Here is a 19444-nt window from a genome sequence, read left to right on the forward strand (position 1 = left end):
TTCAAATTAACTTTATAATTAACTCGTTTTGCTTCAGGAAAAAAAAGCTATTTTCATTAGGATTGCCTTAAATTAATAGATTATCTTAGGGAGAGCTACTATCTTTTTGGTATTGAGGTGTCCTTTCCAAAGAACATGGTTTGTCTTTTCCTAGTTTGTTTACTTTGCTTCTTTCAGGAGTGTTTTAGACTTAAATAGATTTCCTGTTGTTTATTGTTGTTAAACTTAAGCCTATTTTAATTTTTGCTTTTGTAGATGGGATCTTAGAGTCTCTCCCTAACCCTTACACCTATCTCGAGTTGTTAAGCCTTTAATTGCTTTCTCTTGTCGAATTGCATTGACAAATACCTATATAATTTTATATAGTAGTAGAGTCTTTATTTTTCTTGGTTGTAGAGGAAGTCTTTTTAAAAAATATTTATTTATTTGAGAGAGTGCAAAAGAGAGGACATGTGCGAGAGCATAAGGTGGAGGGGAAAGGGAAAAGCAAACTCCCCTCTGAGCAGGGAGCCCAACTGGGGCTTGTCTGTCCCAGGACCCTGGGATCATAACCTGAGCCAAAGGCAGATGCTTAACCGACAGAGCCACTCAGGCACCCCAGTAGGAAAGTCTTTAGTGTGTCCCCACTAAGATGCTGGCTTTAAAAATATATATATATGCACATACATATATACGAGATGTAACTTACATGCCATAATATTTATCTATCGTAACTGTCCAATTCAGCGATTTTTTTAAAGAAAATTTATAGGATTGTAAAATATTTTTGTTAATCCCAGAAGTTCCCATGTATCTGTCCTTTTATATAGTGGTTTATATGTTGACAGATATAGGAGGATATACTTAAATGCATATGTATAGAGACACCTGGGTGGCTCAGTGGTTGAGCATCTGCCTCTGGCTCATGTTGTGATCCCGGGGTCCTGGGATTGAATCCCTCATTGGGCTCCCTGCAAGGAGCCTGCTTTTCCCTCTGCCTGTGTCTCTGCCTCTCTCTATGTCTCATGAATAAATAAATAAAATCTTCTAAAAAAAAATGGATGTGTATATATGCAAATATGTATACCTTAGCCTGTATATTTTTATCTTTTAGGAAATTACCCATTGTTGCCTATTTCATTGCTTATTTTTAGTACAAATGAATATTTCAAAGTTTTTTTTTATGTATATTTTCAATCATCAGGCTCAGATTGTTGTCTGTCTTAGCAAAGGTTTTTTAAAGTGTGGTATTAAAGTAAAAAGTTTTTTCTATGAGTAAAAAGAAGATAACATTTCGTCTTCTAAAATATTTGTCCCATATTGTTTGTTGAAGAGAATGGCATTCCCTGTGGATATGCTGGATAATTGCAGTCATGAGGAACTGGAAAATTCTGCTGAAGATTATATGTCAGATCTAAGGTGTGGGGACCCTGAAAATCCTGAACGTTTTTCTCTTCTCAATATTACGGTAAGGTGTGCGAAGGTGATTTTTGTCAACCTTTTAAGTTGAGTTTATACATGAAATCAGTATCTTCTTATTATTTTTCATTTAAAAATGTTAATTAATCACCTTTGAAGTTTTCCTCCAAAGACTGTTGAGTAAAATGGGTAAATATTGGTTGGTTAGTACAGCAGCATGATCAAGTTTTAAAAAGACAGGTTATTGCTTAATATTTATATTTTGCTTTTAAAATTATATGTAAGTTGTTTTGCTAAGACTGGTTATGGCATTTGAGCTAACTAAATTAAGTTTACTTTAGATTTGGAATTTGTGACTTTAGAAATTTTGAATTAAAAAATCAGCAAAACAATTACATATTTTTATGTCACAAATTATCTGTTTTTCTATCCAACTTTCTAATTTATAAGTGTGATGTATTGTGAGGGAAAGATCATTAGCATTCCACTGTGAAATAGATGGTAGGCCAGTTCTGTACACTGTGCTGGCCTCAGAGTTTTCTTCCAGAAAATGATGTTTAAAGGATTCTTTAAAATCTGTTCTTCCAAAGCACCAGGATTTAAAAATTTTATTCTTATAAACCGCCAATATTTTATAATTATCTGAATAGTAATATTATCTCTAAATGGGGAATTATGGTCAGATAAATGAAGGTAGAAAAATCTTAAAAGTATCATCTGTATCTCACAAGGAAAACAAATGTACCTATCTGATGTCTTTGACCATAAAATGAGATTTACCCCGTGAGATTGTCTAAATAACAGATGATAAACATAGTTGTTTTTTAATGAGTTTATGTTCCATATCATGCCTTTGTTTTTATTCAGATATGTGGCTAGAGCATAGTAGTAATATTTATGGAAGTAAACTTTAATTTTTTTCCCCAAATAATAAGATTCTTGCAAAAGGGAAGTCTGATTACTAATTTTTTTGAGACTGGAAATATTTTCTATGAAATTAAATTATGTAATTTGTATTAATGTAGAGAAAGTTCAATATTTTGGTAGAAGCATGGTGTTTTTGCCCTATGTTTTCTTAACAAACTCTTCACTATTCTTTAATCAATTGTCATTTCAGATTCCTATTAGCCTGTCAAATGTAGGCTTTGTACCTCTTTATGGTGGAGATCAGACTGAGAAAATTCTTGCTCTTTTTGCACCTGAGGACTCACTCACAGGTCTCTTTTCTGCTTAATCTTTATCAATTGAGGAAGTTTTCTCCAAACAATAAGATCTTTATTAAAAAGTAGCTACAAAAAAAAAAAAAAAAAAAAGTAGCTACATGAAGGAGCTTAAAAAATTGTTTCAAACTAAATTTCAGAAAATAAAATTTTCATTGGTTTGTAATTTTTTTTTTTTTACTTATTTGTAATTAAATGTTTACTGAGTGAAATAAAAGTGGTGTAAATGGGGCCACATTGTCTTAAAAGTGTGGGTGTATTTAATAAGGTTACCTGTATAAGCTTTTTCAAATAGTAATATTGCATACTGTAAGACTGAAATGTTAATAATAATTTATTCTGTTTTAGCTGTGGCACTTTACCTTGCTGATCAGTGGTGGGCTATTGATGATATTGTGAAAACATCTGTTCCTTCTAGAGAAGGGCTTAAGCAGGTAACAAGATCCTGTAATTTAAAAGTGTTTCTTCTGAGGCTGTTTTACAGTATGTTTCCCCTAAACATTGATAGTTGATGAAATTATTGAGCACTTCTCCATTTTAGTATAACCAGGTTGTATTAAACCCTTAGAGTTTCAATGTTATGATGAAACTGGTAGTCTGATTGAACTTCCTTAATTTTACGTGGTTCCAAAAAGTATCAAATTTGGGTGAGGAAGAGTGAATACCTTGGGGTTACTTGAAATGTAGTGACCTGAATCGACCTGTTAACTTCTGGTTTTCTTAAAGGGTAGAGAAAAGGCTAGTTCTGTCTATGTGTTTGCCTGTATTCTCTGTCTATAGGAGAGACTGACCAGGAAACCTGTCTATCAGAAGGGCCATTTTACGTGGTCTACTCAAGCGTTCTAAAGAGTGGAATAGAAGGGAGGTCCTTGGGGGCGTACTACCAAACTTTATCATTTTTTTTCTGTCCTGGTCATCATTTTATCATTTACTGAGAGGAAGGCATACATAGCTGGTATGCTGATCACTTCTGCCTGCCACAGTGCTTGATGGGAGAAACCAGTCTATGAAAGGCAGAGTTCAGAAACAAAGAGCAGCATGTAACACAATGAAAAGTAGTACCCGGAGGTTCAAAAAATTAACTGCACATGTGCACCATGAAGAACAAGCTAAAACAGTGCATATGAAAACGCTTGGGCTATAGTTAATTGGGACTAAAGCCAAGGTAAGCAAAACAGCTAATAAAAAATATGCCTATATAGCAAAGTCCCATTGTCTTAGCAATATCTTCAGTGTTCGGATCTATTAATGTCTGCCAAGTCCCAGTGGAAAGAGAGACGTTAAGGATCTGGAGCAGTTTCAAGGGAGAGGACCCCACGTTGCATTCACTCAGTCTCTTCCTTTAGTTGAATGTCTTGGTTTCTTCAAAGTACAGTTTTTGGTTATAGTCTGCTTAGTATGAAGAAGAATTTTATAGTGGTCAGAGCTGTTCAAGGAAGGAATGGGTTGCCTTGAAAGCTAGTGAGCTTTGTCATTTCTTGTATTTGGTATCTGGCATCCCCTAGTGTGTAGTATGGTTAAGGTAGTTTTGTTGTTGTTGTTTTATTTTTTGAGAGTAGTGTGTGTATAGTTCATACTTTTTGTTCTTCATTCACTTAATTAGAGGGCACTCTTGTTTTTCCTTGAGGAGACTTGAGGGGGAATAGACTTTATGGATAGAACTCTTGTTTTGAGTGGTGAAAAGATGTCTAAGGAAAACCACATCCTTTGATGTCAGAAAGTTGGTGAGGGGGTCCCGGCGACCATGTGGCTCTGCATATAGGAAGTGAGCCTTTGCCTCCATCCTGTGAGTGCCCCATGTTTGTTTTTATCACACTTTCCTGTGCCACTGTAGGGTCTGTGGGTATATATGTGGGGTGAAGTGGGTATTCCTTATAGTTAAGATGCCCAAGACATGACTGTTAAATGAACATTTTACCTGGAAAAGATGAGACAGATTCCTTTCCTTTTCTTTTCTTTTCTTTTCTTTTCTTTTCTTTTCTTTTCTTTTCTTTTCTTTTCTTTTCTTTCTTTTCTTTTCTTTTCTTTTTTTTCTTTCTTTCTTTCTTTCTTTCTTTCTTTCTTTCTTTCTTTCTTTCTTTCTTTCTTTCTCTTTCGTTTTTAGATTCCTTTTCTAAGAAGATAAGTATGGCCTTGCTCATCAAATAAGTTATTGTTCTCAAAGTCTTCGAGGATAACCTAACTTTTTTTTGGTTCCCCCCTGCTCTTTTTAATTTACTATTGAGGCTAGAATGGGGTGAAAAAGAGTTGAAGCAATAGAGGTGTTGGGGGCAGCACTTACGGTGGGGGAAACTCTGGATCTGGGCAACTGGAAGAGGAAAGAAAACACTTGAGCGCTAAGGAAGAGATGCTGAGGATTGGTACATTAGAAACTCATTTGCCTGTTTTAGAATTTTGCTGAGAGGCAGTATTCCATGCATAGTATGTGTTTGTAGATATGAATTGTTATTGCTGTGAATGATTCATCTCATCTGTGTGATGGAAGGTTTAAGAAATCATTTTGAGTGTATTTCCAGTGCTTTGAATGCTAGTATGAGGTGTAGAAGCAGGAAGCAAGGTAGATGGCATCTCTGAATGGATGCGTATCATAACTGTTGTGCCTGGTGTCTGACTCTCTTTCCAGGTGAGAACTCTTGGGGAGAGAGTGGTTCTGTATGTTCTGAATCGAATTATTTATAGAAAACAGGAAATGGAGAGAAATGAGATACCATTCCTGTGTCATAGCAGTACTGATTACGCTAAGATTCTGTGGAAGAAAGGAGAGGCCATTGGTTTTTATTCAGTTAAGCCTACAGGTGAGTCTTTAAAAGTTACTTGAAGTATCTATTATAGAAACCTCCTTTTTTAGACCCCAACTATGTCAGTATCCTTTCAAATGACTCTTTAGAGTTTAAATTGAGGTGACTTTACTTAGTATTTCTTGGGAGTACTTTGAGTCTACCTATCTGTGTACATGAGGCTTGTTAGGAAAGTCTTGAAAAACAAAACAAAAATAAACATTTGACAGAGGGTAGGATTTCTCCATGTATGTACAAAGAGAGTTGTGCATTGAGCCTCATATTTGGCTATCTTGATTCCTTACCATGTCCTTCCCTTCATTTAAAGTAGTTGATTCCTGCTGCTATCACTATTACGGTCTCCTTCTAAAACTGCTATCTGCCCGTGGACAAAATGTATTGTCTTTGTCTGCCTCACATAGCTGATTCAGCCTGATTTATCAAAGGCAGGTTTGCTGATTACCATAAAAACCACTATATTTATAGAATTCAGCTAGCTTCGAAATCCTTAATCTGGGATCCCTGGGTGGCGCAGCAGTTTGGCGCCTGCCTTTGGCCCAGGGCGCGATCCTGCAGACCCGGGATCGAATCCCACGTTGGGCTCCCGGTGCATGGAGCCTGCTTCTCCCTCTGCCTGTGTCTCTGCCTCTCTCTCTCTCTCTCTCTCTCTCTCTCTCTCTCTCTGCGTGTGACTATCATAAATAAATAAAATTAAAAAAAAAAAAAAGAAATCCTTAATCTTCTAAAGTTTGGGTTTTTGGATACTAAGATCCAACTAGACCCTGTTCCTATAAAAGATGGGTGCAACTTCATCATGCCTTCCCTATTTTCCTGCCATTTCTCCTCTATAGAGGTATTGGAGCCAGAAAGATCTAATGTGCTTGGTCCATGTACACACATTCACCCTACACTTTAAAACCACCACATAAAAAAGTTGGCCTTTTCTGTACCTTGAGCAAAAGACCTTTCATAGAGAACACTCACATTATTTTCAGCCTTTTTCACAAGTCATGCCTTCCAAATTTATCCCTTTTGGTTTGATCACATCTAAAGATCATACCAAATTCACTGTTGATTTGCAGGACTGTTGTGACTGATGGGTTTATTACATGATTAGGACAACACTTAGGATAAGAATTAGTTCATGTAGTCAGTGAGAAGTTTGCTTTTTCTCAGGAATAAAAAATTGTGATCGGTAGCTTAAACTGGTTTGCTGTTTTATTTTATTTTTTCAAAGACTTATTTATTTTAGAAGGAGAAAGCACAATCGGGAGAGAGGGGCAGAGAGAGAATCTCAAGCAGACTCCCCGATGAGTGCAGAGCCTGATATGGGGCTCAGTCTTAACAACCCTGAGATCATGACCTCAGCCGAAATAAATAGCTGGATGCTTAACTGACTGAGCCATCCAGGCATCCTAGCTGGTTTGCTGTTTTAATAAATACTTTGGTTCTCCTTAATAGGCTGTTTTATTCTTGTATAAATTTGAGATAGAACGAATACATTATGTAACTTCAGAAAAATATCATTACAGAAGGGCAGAATAATAATGTTGGATGGAAGCATTGCATAAAAGGCATCAGGGTTTTTTTTTTAAGACTTTATTTATTTATTCATGAGACACACACACACACACACACACACAGAGATAGAGAGAGAGAGAGAGAGAGAGAGAGAGAGGGGCAGAGACACAGGCAGAAGGAGAAGCAGGCTCCATGCAGGGAGCCTGATGTGGGACTCCGTCCTGGGTCTCCAGGATCATGCCCTGGGCTGAAGATGGCGCTAAATTGCTGGGCCACCCGGGGATCCCCGGCATTAGGGTTTTTAAAAATGTTTAATAACTTTGGGGTTAGGGTATATTTTGATTACTTTATGCTTTATTTTATACAGGGTTATTCCTATGGCAGTTGGGAGATCTTTTTTTTTTTTTTAAAAAAAACTTCTCATACTGCCTCCAGGAAAGTTCTTACTTGAAACTAGCTCATAAACATTTAGAGCACATACTAGTTTATACTAATTTATTTAGAGCTTAAAAGTACACAGTTAAAGGGCATAATATTCCTTTTTCAGTTTTCTAATCAGTACTTGATTCCAAGAGTGTGCCTCTTTTTCTTTTATGTGCTTTTGTGGCTCCTTCTCTCCTTTACAACCTGACCTCTATTTTTGCTTGTTGTGGAAATTAACTAAATTTTATATCCTTGAACTTTCAAATGCTACTTGTCTACCACTTTTAGCATTTCCATACTTCTCTACTAATTGGATTACCTCCTTACTATTTATTTTAGTTTTTTCCCTCTTTTTTTTTTTTTAAAGATTTTATTTATTTATTCATGAGAGAGACAGAGAGAGAGAGAGAGAGAGAGAGAAAGAGAGAGAGGCAGAGACACAGGCAGAGGGAGATGCAGGCTCCATGCAGGGAGCCGGATGTGGGACTCAATCCCTGTACTTGGGATTATGCCCTGAGCCAAAGGCAGACATTGAACTGCTGAGCCACCCAGGCGTCCTGACTTAGTAACCATTTAATTCAGTCTGGAAGTATTCTTTTTAAAGGAAACTCAGATGTACAACATTTTGGAAAAACTGTCCAAAACAAATACTTAAACACTTTGTGATAGATAAATTGCTAATACACCTATCAGGAAAAAAAAACGTGTACCATTAGCAAAAAGATTAAATCTTGATTAAACAAATTTGTAGCCTTATATCACTTATGTTTATGATTTTTAAATTAAATGCCAAATCATTATATTGGGACATTTGTTGGGTTATAAAAATAGTTTTAATATATAAGAGGAGACTGTATATGAAGTCAAATCCTATTACAGTACAATGAAATTTAAGAAACTATATAAATTCTTTTTAGCCTGAAATAGAGAGTTTACTGTGGGGGACTTAGAGTTTATTTGTGTGTTTTTTGGGTTACATAGATGTCAGATTATTAAAAACCATTCTTTTCAGTATATTGTTATGCAAAATCTGGCATATAACTAAGGGAGCTCAGAGAATTGAATAACATTATAACAAAAGGTTTTCAGTCCCTTCTGTGGTTATTAATAAGCACTTTTGTCTTAAAAAAAAATAGGAGTAGGGGATGCCTGGGTGGCTTAGCAGTTAAGGGTCTGTCTGCCTTCAGTTCAGGGTGTGATCCTGGAGTCCCGGGATCAAGTCCCACATCAGGCTCCCTACATGAAGCCTGCATCTCCCTCTGCCTGTGTCTGCCTCTCTCTCTCTCTGTGTCTCTCATGAATAAATAAATGAAACCTTAAAAAAAAAAACAAAAAAGGAATAGGATTAATGCTGAACCTTGTCTCCTTCTCATATTAAGTAATATTCATTCATGGATTCATAAACCATAAAAAAATGAGGAAGCTCCTTTTATTTTATAGATATACTTTTAATGAAATTTTGTTTTTTGCCTAATAATTAGTTTTCCCAATGTATAATACACTTGTGTTTTGATCCATTGGGTACTAATGTTAATGATAATGATATTCCAAAATTTCTTTTGGTTTGATAATTAGAACCCTTTGGTCACAAGAAATTTAAAAAATATTTATGTAGAGGTATGTTTTTGCAGTGAACAACAGCTGGATAATAAGTATGTAATCCAAGTATAAAAATATGTTACATCAGGATAACCTTTTGTAGAAAAAATACAATAGAAGTTCAAGAAAAAGGAACATGGTAACATTTTTGAGTGTTAAGGATTGCTTAGTTCAGTAGTTAAGGAATAGATGTTCATTGAATGGTTGATGAAGGTTATTAAATTTTGACCCTAAATACTTTCTAGGGTCCATGTGATACATTTAGAAGGGTGATGTAATTTTGTTTATCTTTAATATTACTTGTTAATTGAAAAGGGAAAAATAGTAAATTTACATAAAGCATCATGGCAGACACCATGTTAACTAATAGATCATGGTTAATATCACCAGAAATAAGACCTAGCAATACCATGGACTTCTGATCTATCATGTGCTGAGAAAGGCAAAACATCATTTCTTGTTTGCTCAAGACACATAACCTTAATTTTATAATGAGAGGATGTTAGACAAAGCCAAACTGAAGGTTGTTCTACAAAATAACTGATCAGTAATCTCTAAAGTGTCAAAATCATGAAAGACAAGAAAGATGGAGTAATTATCAAAGACCAGAATTAAAGAGATATTACAGTAAATCGAGTATGGAATCCTGGATTGGATTCTAAAACAGAAAAAAGGCATTAGTGGCAAAAGTGGTGAATTTTGAATAAGATTGCTAGTCAATAGTATCTTGTCAGTATTCATTTCCGGGTTTTGATAATACTTTGATGTTATAAGATGTTAATATTAGGGAAGCTGGATGAAGGGTATATGAGACTCTGTATGTTTTTGTGACTTTTCTATATGTCTATAATTTTATAATAGTTTCTTAAAAGTTAATATTGATAATATGCCAGAAATTCCATCCTTGAAATTATTGAAATTTAAGGTGAAAATTTTAGATGTTACCAGAGATGTGTGAATACAGGGTATTCCCAAATTATTTAGAGGTTACAACATGAGCAAAAATGTTTCCTTTGAGGCATTTGAATTGGTTGAGAGAGAAAAATTCCATAAATACCAATATAAGTGGTTTGCCTAGGAAAGGTCCCAGTCAGATCACCCTTCCATGAAGTTCATTGTTGGCAGTCACCGCCATGCACGCAGAACATCTAATCAGCTTTTAAATGTCTCATTCATAACAATGAACAAACAGCTTAGTTAGGGAAAGCCACTGGTATGAATTATGGAGACCAGAACAAAAGAGAATTAAAGCAATTTGGAAGAGGCAATGAAAAACAAGACTTAATTTTGGAAAGTAAGAGTAGTCCTTACACTGATGAAATGAGGACAAGATTCATTAAAAGAATGTAGAGCTCTTGGAAATTCACAATTCAATGTATGGAAGATAAAGTTTAGGAAATTCATCATAAAGAAGAGCAACAAAAACCAAACCCTAAATGATGGAAAATATGTAAGAAAATTACAGGAATGGCCTGAATAATAGATGTTTTATGAGAGAACAAAAACCAGAGGGGAAGAAGTTATCAATGAAAATTCGAGAAAAATTCTCAGAACTATAGAACGTGCATTTCTACATTAAAATGGCCCATTGAGCATCTGTCAGAATGGATTGGGATAGATTATTATGAAATTTCAGAAATCTGGGATAGAGAGACTTTTTAAGTCTCCAGAGAATGAGAGAAGTATTTGTACAGAGGATCAAGAATCAGAATGACTAGATTCCTCCATGTGAGTCCTGCACCCTGGAAGTGAAACGATGCCCGCAGGGCACTAAGGAAGTGTGGTTCTGTGGAACTGGGACTGGAGTGGACGAATGTATGTAAGAGCTAAATTCTCATCTGCTCTACTAGGAAGGTGGTTGCTGATGCCTAAAATGGAAACAATTGAGAAAAGTAGTGAGTTGTTTAGAGATACGGAAGTAAATACCAGAAAGATCAGTTAAACAATTTCAAAGTGGTCGTTTATAGGGATCAGAAGGTGTCTGTGTGTGGATCATAGAGAAATGAAGTTCAGTCACATGGGGGAGGTGTGGGTTTTGACAAAAGTCAGTGTAATTTATTTATTTATTTGTGATTTTTATTATTTTATTTCTGAGTAATCTCCACATCCAACGTGGGGCTTGAACTCACAACCTCAAGATCAAGAGTTGAATGTTCCACCGAGTCAGCCAGGTGTCTCAGAAATCAGTGTAATTTTAAAATGTAGATGACATCAGTCAAAACTTTTATATAAAGTGAGTGTGTTTATGAATATTGGTGTGAGGATATAAGTTACTGGAAACAGCCTGAGATAACCAAATATAACTATGGAGGGAGTCTGACAGCAGAAGGTGCTGTCTGCTGAGAAGTGCTCATTGACTTCCTGACAGTTAAAAAGGAAATGTTAATCTACTGGGGGATAAGTGAAAGGGGAAAGTTAGCTGAGGCTGCCAACTGTTCATCAAATATTTGTGCTTAATCTTCTATATTCTAGTCACTGGCCAGTAGCTACCCAGTCAGGGATTCTGTTTTCCACTCACTTTCACAGCTAAATGGGGCCGTGTGACTAGTTCCTAAAATCATGAAAAATGGTATGTTTGATGTTGGATCAAAGCGGTTAAGATTCATTCTTTTTCTTCATCTGTCTGCTGAATGCAAAGGATTTTGAAGACCTGGGGGATGGGAAACCACAAGATGGAAGGAACCTGAGTGCCTGTTACTTTGGTGGCCCCCAGTGAACATGTTTCCAGTATTTCTGTGCTTGCGTAGTCTGCTTGTATTGGGCTGGACCTGTGACATGGTTTACCAGTAGAATGCAGCACAAGTGACACTGTGCTAAACCTTAGGAAAGCATGGAAGTTTGCACTTTGGTGCAGTTAGAAGCTAAGTTACTCTGTAAGAAATAAGACTACTTCAAGGCTGTGGTGTGGTGAGGAAGCCCAGACAGCTGCGGTCAGGAGAACTGAGGTTCCCAGTGGCGAGCCCGGCTGCGCTTCCCGTCAGCAGCCAATACAAACTACTTTACAGGAGTGAAGCCATTTGGACGTTTGGCTGTTCCAGTTACCCATATGATACCACATGAAAGTTGTGATAAAAAATGAAAGATTTTGTTTTCAACCAGTACATTTTGGGATGGTTTGTTGAGCAAAAACAGGTAACTGAAACAGTTCTTGGATGACTGTACGTTCACTGTGCAGGAACACCTATGTGGGACTGTTAGGAAAAAAGGAGTATTTTCTTATGTTAAGCTTTTCGTATTGGTTTGCTAATGACAGCTGACGTGACTGTAACTGATTTAGAAAGCATCAAGACTGTGGTGAGAATACTTGTCTGATGGTATATGACGAGAGCTCATGTAGCTATAATCACATTATTTGTTTAGAATTCACCTTATGTATGTGTTCTATGGGGACTGCCAAATGTCTAACGCCTCTGTGAGGCGTTAGACCAGTATTTATTGATGGTGAGGGAAGACCTATTCCTGGTGGACAGTGAAGAAATGGTGATTCCACAAGGGGAGAAAGTCACTCAAGTGTGACAGAGTTATCTTTATCTGTTCTTGAATTTGAATAGATCCTGAATGGTCCTATGAAAAAAATTTTTTTTCCTGTGAAAATTTTATTTTGAAACATGCTATGTAGATAGGGAAAGAAGAACAGAAGAAAGTGAGCAGGAGAAAGAGCAAGAAGGAGAAATGGAGAGTTAGTAATAAAAATTGTGTAGACTCACCTCAGGGAGCTTCGATTTTAGAGGAGGAGTTGGCAATAAATCCCAGGTAGACAATGCTATAAAGAAAACTGAAGTAGGTAAGAGAGTAGAATTTGTGAGTATGTGTGTGGGCGGTACTGTTTTATATAGAAAGGTCAGGGTGAGCATCTCTGAGGGAAGTTAGGGGTGATGGGATATGTGAAGCTTGGGGAGAAGAGATTTTGAGGCAAAGCACTGCAATGCAGAAGCCCTGAGGCAGAAGCAAGTTCAAGGTGTTTCAGAAAGAGCAACAGAGGGAGTGTGTGATATGGGGATGCAGAGGGTCAGGGCCGTATCCTGAATGGCGTTCTAGGACTAGGAAAGAGTTTGAATTTATTCTTTGGGTAATGAGAATTCACTGAAGGGTTTTGAACATGGGTGTTAACACAATCTGATTTACCTTTAAAACCAGTAACTAACTCTCTTTTAACTAACCCAGGAGAGGGTGCAGGTATTGAGTTTAGTTAGTTAAGAGACTTTTGCAGGTAAGAGGTGATGGTGGCTTAGACAAGGGAGATACAGATAGAAGTAATCATATTTGAGATAAATTATGAAGCTACTGAGGCAGGACTTCTGATGGATTGTACATGAGCTATGTAGGAAATGAGTCAAGGATGAATTCTCGACTTTTTGCTGTAAGCAGCTGAGTGAGTAGTGATGAGATTTATTGAAAACTTGGTCCACTAAGGGAAGATCAGGTTGGTTGAGAATCTGTGAAAAATCTGATTATAAATGTTTTAATGGAATCACATGTATAAATTTGTTTTGTTGTATTTAAAAATTTTAAAAATATTTTGAAGATTTAGCGAGAACACTTTGAAAGAGTGAGTGAGTGCATACATGGGGGCAGGGGCCAAGGGAGGGAGCGGGGATCCCAAGCAGACTCCCCATTTAGTGCCAATTAGTGCCGAGCTCAACGCAGGACTCAATCTCACCACCCTGAGATCATGGCCTGAGCTGTAACCAAGAGTTGGCTACTAACCCGACTGAGCCACCCAGGTGCCCCTGTTCTTTTTAAAATTTTAATGGCTTTTGGAGGTAGTATTTACATTTCATACTATTCACCCATGTAAATTATACAATTTGATTTTTTTTTTTTTAGTAGAGTCACCAAATTGTACGACTGTCATCATAACCAATTTTAGATCACTGTGATCATCCCCAAAAGGAAACCATATACTCATTGGCAGTCACTTTCAGCTCTTAGCACCTGGCTCTATCTAGGCAACCAGAAACTTGCCTCTATAGATTTCTGTCTCTGTAGATTTGTCCTTTCTGGACATACAGATAGAATCCTACATATTATATATAATCAGACACAGTAGTTTCTTTGCCTTAGAGTACTATTTTCAAATTTCATCCATGTTACAGCATGTCATTACCACTTCATTCCTTTTTTGGCCAAATAACATGCCTTTTATGACGTACCAATATTGTCTTTCATCATTTGTTGGACTTTGGAATTGTTTCTACTTTCTGACTGTTATGAATAAGGCTGCTGTGAACATTTGTGTACAGGTTTTTGTGTAGATATGTTTTTATTTCTCTTGAGTATACACCAAAGAGTGGAGTTGCAGGGTCATATAGTAACTCTTAATTTTAGCCTTTAGAGGGGCCACGAAATGATTTTCCAAAGTGACTGCACCATTTTTCATTCCCATCAGCAATGTGCAGTTTCTCCACATCCTTACCAGCACTTGTTTTTATTTATCTTTTTGATTTTGGACAGTATAGTAGATGTGAAGTGTCAGGGCATTGTCATTTTCAGTTGCATTTCCTTAATGGCTAAGGATGTGGAACATCTTTTCATGTAGTATTGGCCATTTATATGTCTCCTTTTAAAATGTCTATTTAGATCCTTTGGCCCCCCCCCCCCTTTTTTTTTTGGTCAGTAAATCTTACCCATTTTTTTTTAAATTTTTTATTTATTTATGATAGTCACAGAGAGATAGAGAGAGAGGCAGAGACACAGGCAGAGGGAGAAGCAGGCTCCATGCACCGGGAGCCCGACGTGGGATTCGATCCCGGGTCTCCAGGATCAAAGGCAGGCGCCAAACCGCCTGGGCCAAAGGCAGGCGCCAAACCGCTGCGCCACCCAGGGATCCCAATCTTACCCATTTTTAAATTGGTTTGTCTTTTTTTTTTTTTTTTTACTCCCCTTCGCACTTTATTGTAACTGACATTAAAAAATTGCCCATATTTAAAATTTACAATTTGTTGTATTTTATATATGTTTATAGCTGTGAAATTATTACCATAATCAAAATAATAAACATACCCATTATCCCCCAAAATTTGTGTTTCTTTATAACCATCCCTCCTCCCACTATGAACTGCCAAGCAAACACTTATCTGCAGTCTATTATTATAGATTAGCTTGCTTTTTCTGGAATTTTATGATCATTTCAGTATGTATATTTTTGTGTTCGCCTGGGTTCTTTCACTCATTGTAGTTATTTCAAGATTCACATATCATAAAATTCACTCTATTATAAAGTGATTTTTTTGCCTATTTAGAAAGTTGTACAAGCATCAGCACAAATTCCAAAACATTTTCATCACCTCAAAAAGAATCCCTGTGACCATTAGCAGTCACTTATTTCCCTTACCCTACGATCCCTAGGAACCACTAATCTACTATGTTCTGTCTGGATTATTTATCTTTAAAGATAAATCTTTATCTTTTTTTTCTTCTAATGTTTACTTTAATGGTTTAAGAACAGGTAACAAAAGATCTACTCTTAACAAAGTTTTAAGTGTAGAATACAGTATTGTCAACTATAGGAATAATGTTACAGAATATCCATAGAATTTACTAATCTTGTATTAATGAAGCTTTAATTGAAATTCCCATTGATTGGCAACTTCCCATTTCCATCTCCCCTGCCCTTGGTGACCATGGTTCTGTTCTGTGCTTCTTTGAGTTTGACTATTTTAGATAACTTAAATAGTTGGAGTCATACAGTATTTGTTAATAGTATTCTGTGGCTGACTTATTTTACTTAGCATGTCTTCATCATCCATGTTGTCATGTATCACAAGATTTATTTTTTAAAAGACTGAATATTATTCCATTGTATGTATATACCACAATTTTCTTTATTCATCCATCAGTAGACATTTAGGTTGTCATAACCTCTTGGATATTGTGAATAGTGTTGCAGTGAACACTGATTGCTGAGGTCTGGGATCCTGATTTCAATTCTTGGATACCCAGAAGTGGGACTGCTGGATGATACGGTAGTTCTATTTTTTAGTTTTTGAGGAACTTCTAAACCGTTTTCCATAGTGGCTATACCATTTTGTATTCCCATCAACAATGTACAAGGGTTCCAATTTTCCATATTCTCACTAACAATTGTTGTCTTTGGGTTTTTGGTTTGTTTTGTTTTGGTAGTAGTCATCCTTACAGGTGTGAAGGCATCCTTTGTTGCTTTGACTTGTATATCCTCACTGATGGGTGACATTGAACAGTTTTTTACATACCTGTTGGCCATTTGTATGTCTTCTTTGAAAAAATAAGTATTTAAATCCGTTGCCCATTCTAAGATTGGATTTTGTTATTATTGAGTTATAAACATTCTTTATATATTTTAGATACAAGTCTCTTACTGGACATATAATTTGGAAATATTTTCTCCTATTTTGTGGGTTGTCTTCTCACTATCTTGATGGTGTCCTTTGAAGCACAGAATATTAAAATTTTGATGAAATCCAATTTTTTTTTCTTGCTTTTGGTATTTATGTATGAAAGCTCTGTCTAATCCAAGGTGATAAACGTTTACTGCTATGTTTCCTTCCAGGAATTTTATAGCTTTAGGTCTTACATTTAGATTGATGATCCATTGGCAGTTAATCTGTGTATATGGTATGAGGAAGGGAGTCCAACTTTTTATTTATTTATTTATTTATTTATTTATTTATTTATTTATTTATTTATTTATTTATTTTTGCCGAGGTGAATATCTGTTGTCTCAGAACTATTCAATGAAAAGACTGTTCTTTTTCCATAGAATTGCCTTGGAACCCCTGCCAGAATCAGTTAACCATGAATACCAGGTTTTGTTTCTAGACTCTTGGTTCTTCTCCATTGATTTTTGTGTCTATTCTTGTGCCAGTACCATACTGTCTTGATTAGTGGAGCTTTGTAAGCTTTAAGATGGTAAATACAAGTCCTCCAACTTTTTCTTCATGATTGTTTTGGCTTTTTGCAGGTGTTCGCATTTAGTCACAATGCGACTAAATTGTGTCTAATTTAGTCAATTTCTGTAAAAAGATTTAGCTGAGAATTTTGAATCTTTAGGTCAATTTGTGGAACATATTGACATCTAAAGTATTAAGTCTTCTGATTCATGAACATGGATGTCTTTCCATTTATTTAGATGTTCTTAAATTTCTTTGAACAGTATTTGTAGTTTTAGTATGTATACAAGCTTTGCATTTCTTAAATTTAACCGTAAGAATTTTATTATTTGTTAATGCTGTGATAAATGGAATTTTCTTTTTTTTCTAAAGATTTTATTTATTTTAGAGTGCACGTGAGTAGGAGGGAAAAAGAGAATCTCAAGGAGACTCTGTGCTGAACATGGAACCCGATGTGGGGTTTGATCTCATGACCTGAGCCAAAATAAGGATTCAGATGTTCAACTGACTGAGCCACTCAATTGCCCCTGGAATTGTTTTCCTTAATTTCATCTCCAAATTGTTCATTGCTGGGGCACCTGAATGGCTCAATCGGTTAAGCATCTCCCTCTGCCCCTTCCCCTGCTTGTGCTCTTTCTCTCTCAAATAAATAAATAAAATCTTTTAAAAAAATTGTTCATTGCTGGTGTATAGAAATACGATTGGTTTTTGTATATTGATCTTATATCCTGCAGCCTTGTTGAACTGCTGAACTTTTATCAGTTTTAATAATTTTTCAGTGAATTCCTTAAGATTTTCTCTATATAAAATTATGTCATTGATAAATGTAGTTTTACTTCTTTCTTTTTAGTCTGGCTGCCCTTTATCTCCTTTCTTGCCTAGTTAGAACCTCTAGTACAGTGTTAAATAGAAGCAGTGACAGTGAACAGTTTTGTTTTGTTCCTGATCTTAGGAGGAATCATCCAGTCTTTCACCATTAAGTGTGCTGTTAGCTGTGGGTTTTTTGTAGGTCCCTTTATCAGGTTTAGGACATTGAGAATTTTTATCATGAAAGGTGTTGGATTTTGTCAAATGTTTTTTCTCTATTCAACTAATCATGTGATTTTTGTTACATTTATATGGGCTTTTCCATTCTTTTTTTTTTTTTTTTTAAGATTTCATTTATTTTATTCGTGAGAGACAGAGGCAGAGACACAGGCAGAGGGAGAAGCAGGCTCCATGCAGGTAGCCTGATGTAGGACTCAATCCGAGAACTCCAGGATCATGCCCTGAGCCAAAGGCAGACACTCAACCGCTGAGCCACCCAGGTGTCCCTTGGGCTTTTCCATTCTTGATCTTGGAAAAGTTTCATGCATTATGGAAATTAAAAATTTAGATCAATGGTTGAAGCCTTAGGAGAAGATGAGAATATATAGAAGAATGTGGCCAAAGGTGGAATTTTGAGGATTATAAGTATTCAGCCTAATATGTGCAATGCAAAATTTAATTATAACTAAAAAATTTAATGAAAACTTCATCTAAATTAGATTGTGGTTTTGCTTTACTAGGTAATTGTATTATTGTTTACAGCTGTTGATGGGTCTGAAGACTGGTAACATGGGAAGTTTTTCTGCTCTTTATTTGATATTGTATACTGATAGAACTTTTTTTTTTTAAGATTTTATTTTTTCATGAGGGACACAGACAGAGAGGCAGAGACGCAGGCAGAGGGAGAAACAGGCTCCATGCGGGAGCCTGACATGGGACTCGATCCTGGGTCTTCAGGATCATGCCCTGGGCCAAAGGCGGGCGCTCAACTGCTGAGCCACCCAGGGATCCCCTGATAGAACATTTACAAAGTATAGTTGCCCCTTGAACAACACAGGTTTGAACTCCATGGGTCTACTATATGTGGGTTTTATTTTCCAATAAATACAGTATAGTACTATAAACATATTTTTTTCTTATGGCTTGCTTTTCAAAAAATTTTTAAAAGATTTTATTTATTTATTAGAGCATGAATCGGGGGAGGAGCAAAGGAGGTGGAAGAGGGACAAGCTCAGAGTGTGGAGGCTGACACAGGGCTTGATCCCAGGATCCTGAGATCATGACCTGAGCTGAAACCAAGAGTAGGATGCTTAAATGACTGAGCCTTCCCGGGTGAACCTCTTATGACTTTTTTTTTTTTCTCTTATGACTTTTTAAATAACATTTTATTTTCTCTAGCCTACTGTATGATGAGAATAACAGTATATGATACATAAACAACAACAAAAAAATGTGTTGTTTGGTATCAGTAAGTCTTCCAGTAGGCTTATTAGTAGTTATGTTTTTGTGGAGTCAGAAGTCATAAGTGGATTTTCAGCTGCTCAGGGGGTCAATGCCCCCAATTCCCAAGTTGTTCAAGGGTAAGTGTATATAACTTTTTAAGTAAAGGAAGAGAATCAGCATCATTTTTTGCAATGAATATGTACATGACAAATGAATAATAGAAGAACTTTAAACCTTATGAATACTACTAGTTCCATAAATTTACCATTTTAACAATATAAGACTCTGGAATTTACCTCTTCTCTGTTAGAAGAAATGCTTGTGTGAAAACAAAAATAATCAATTTGTGGAAAATTTCCTTCATATAATTACTATACTTTGTAAGGAA

At 36.1% G+C, this 19444-nt stretch overlaps 1 protein-coding gene across 16 annotated transcripts in view; it reads left to right on the forward strand.

Annotated features, from left to right (window-relative positions):
• The window catches only part of FAM169A (family with sequence similarity 169 member A), a 61595-nt gene that overhangs the window by 18133 nt on the left and 24018 nt on the right, over window positions 1–19444 (forward strand). For 10 of the 16 annotated variants that reach the window (XM_072745327.1, XM_072745331.1, XM_072745328.1 and 7 more), the window contains 4 exons: window positions 1313–1447; window positions 2516–2615; window positions 2967–3052; window positions 5242–5413. In XM_072745327.1, coding sequence (XP_072601428.1) covers window positions 1316–1447; window positions 2516–2615; window positions 2967–3052; window positions 5242–5413 — 490 coding nt within the window. In that variant the 5' untranslated portion in view covers window positions 1313–1315. The remainder of the gene's footprint in view (window positions 1–1312; window positions 1448–2515; window positions 2616–2966; window positions 3053–5241; window positions 5414–19444) is intronic. The other 6 variants (XM_072745340.1, XM_072745338.1, XM_072745337.1 and 3 more) reach the window with 1 other exon arrangement.

This window comes from Vulpes vulpes, unplaced genomic scaffold (genome assembly GCF_048418805.1).
Source record: "Vulpes vulpes isolate BD-2025 unplaced genomic scaffold, VulVul3 u000000652, whole genome shotgun sequence".
Lineage (NCBI taxonomy): Eukaryota > Metazoa > Chordata > Mammalia > Carnivora > Canidae > Vulpes > Vulpes vulpes.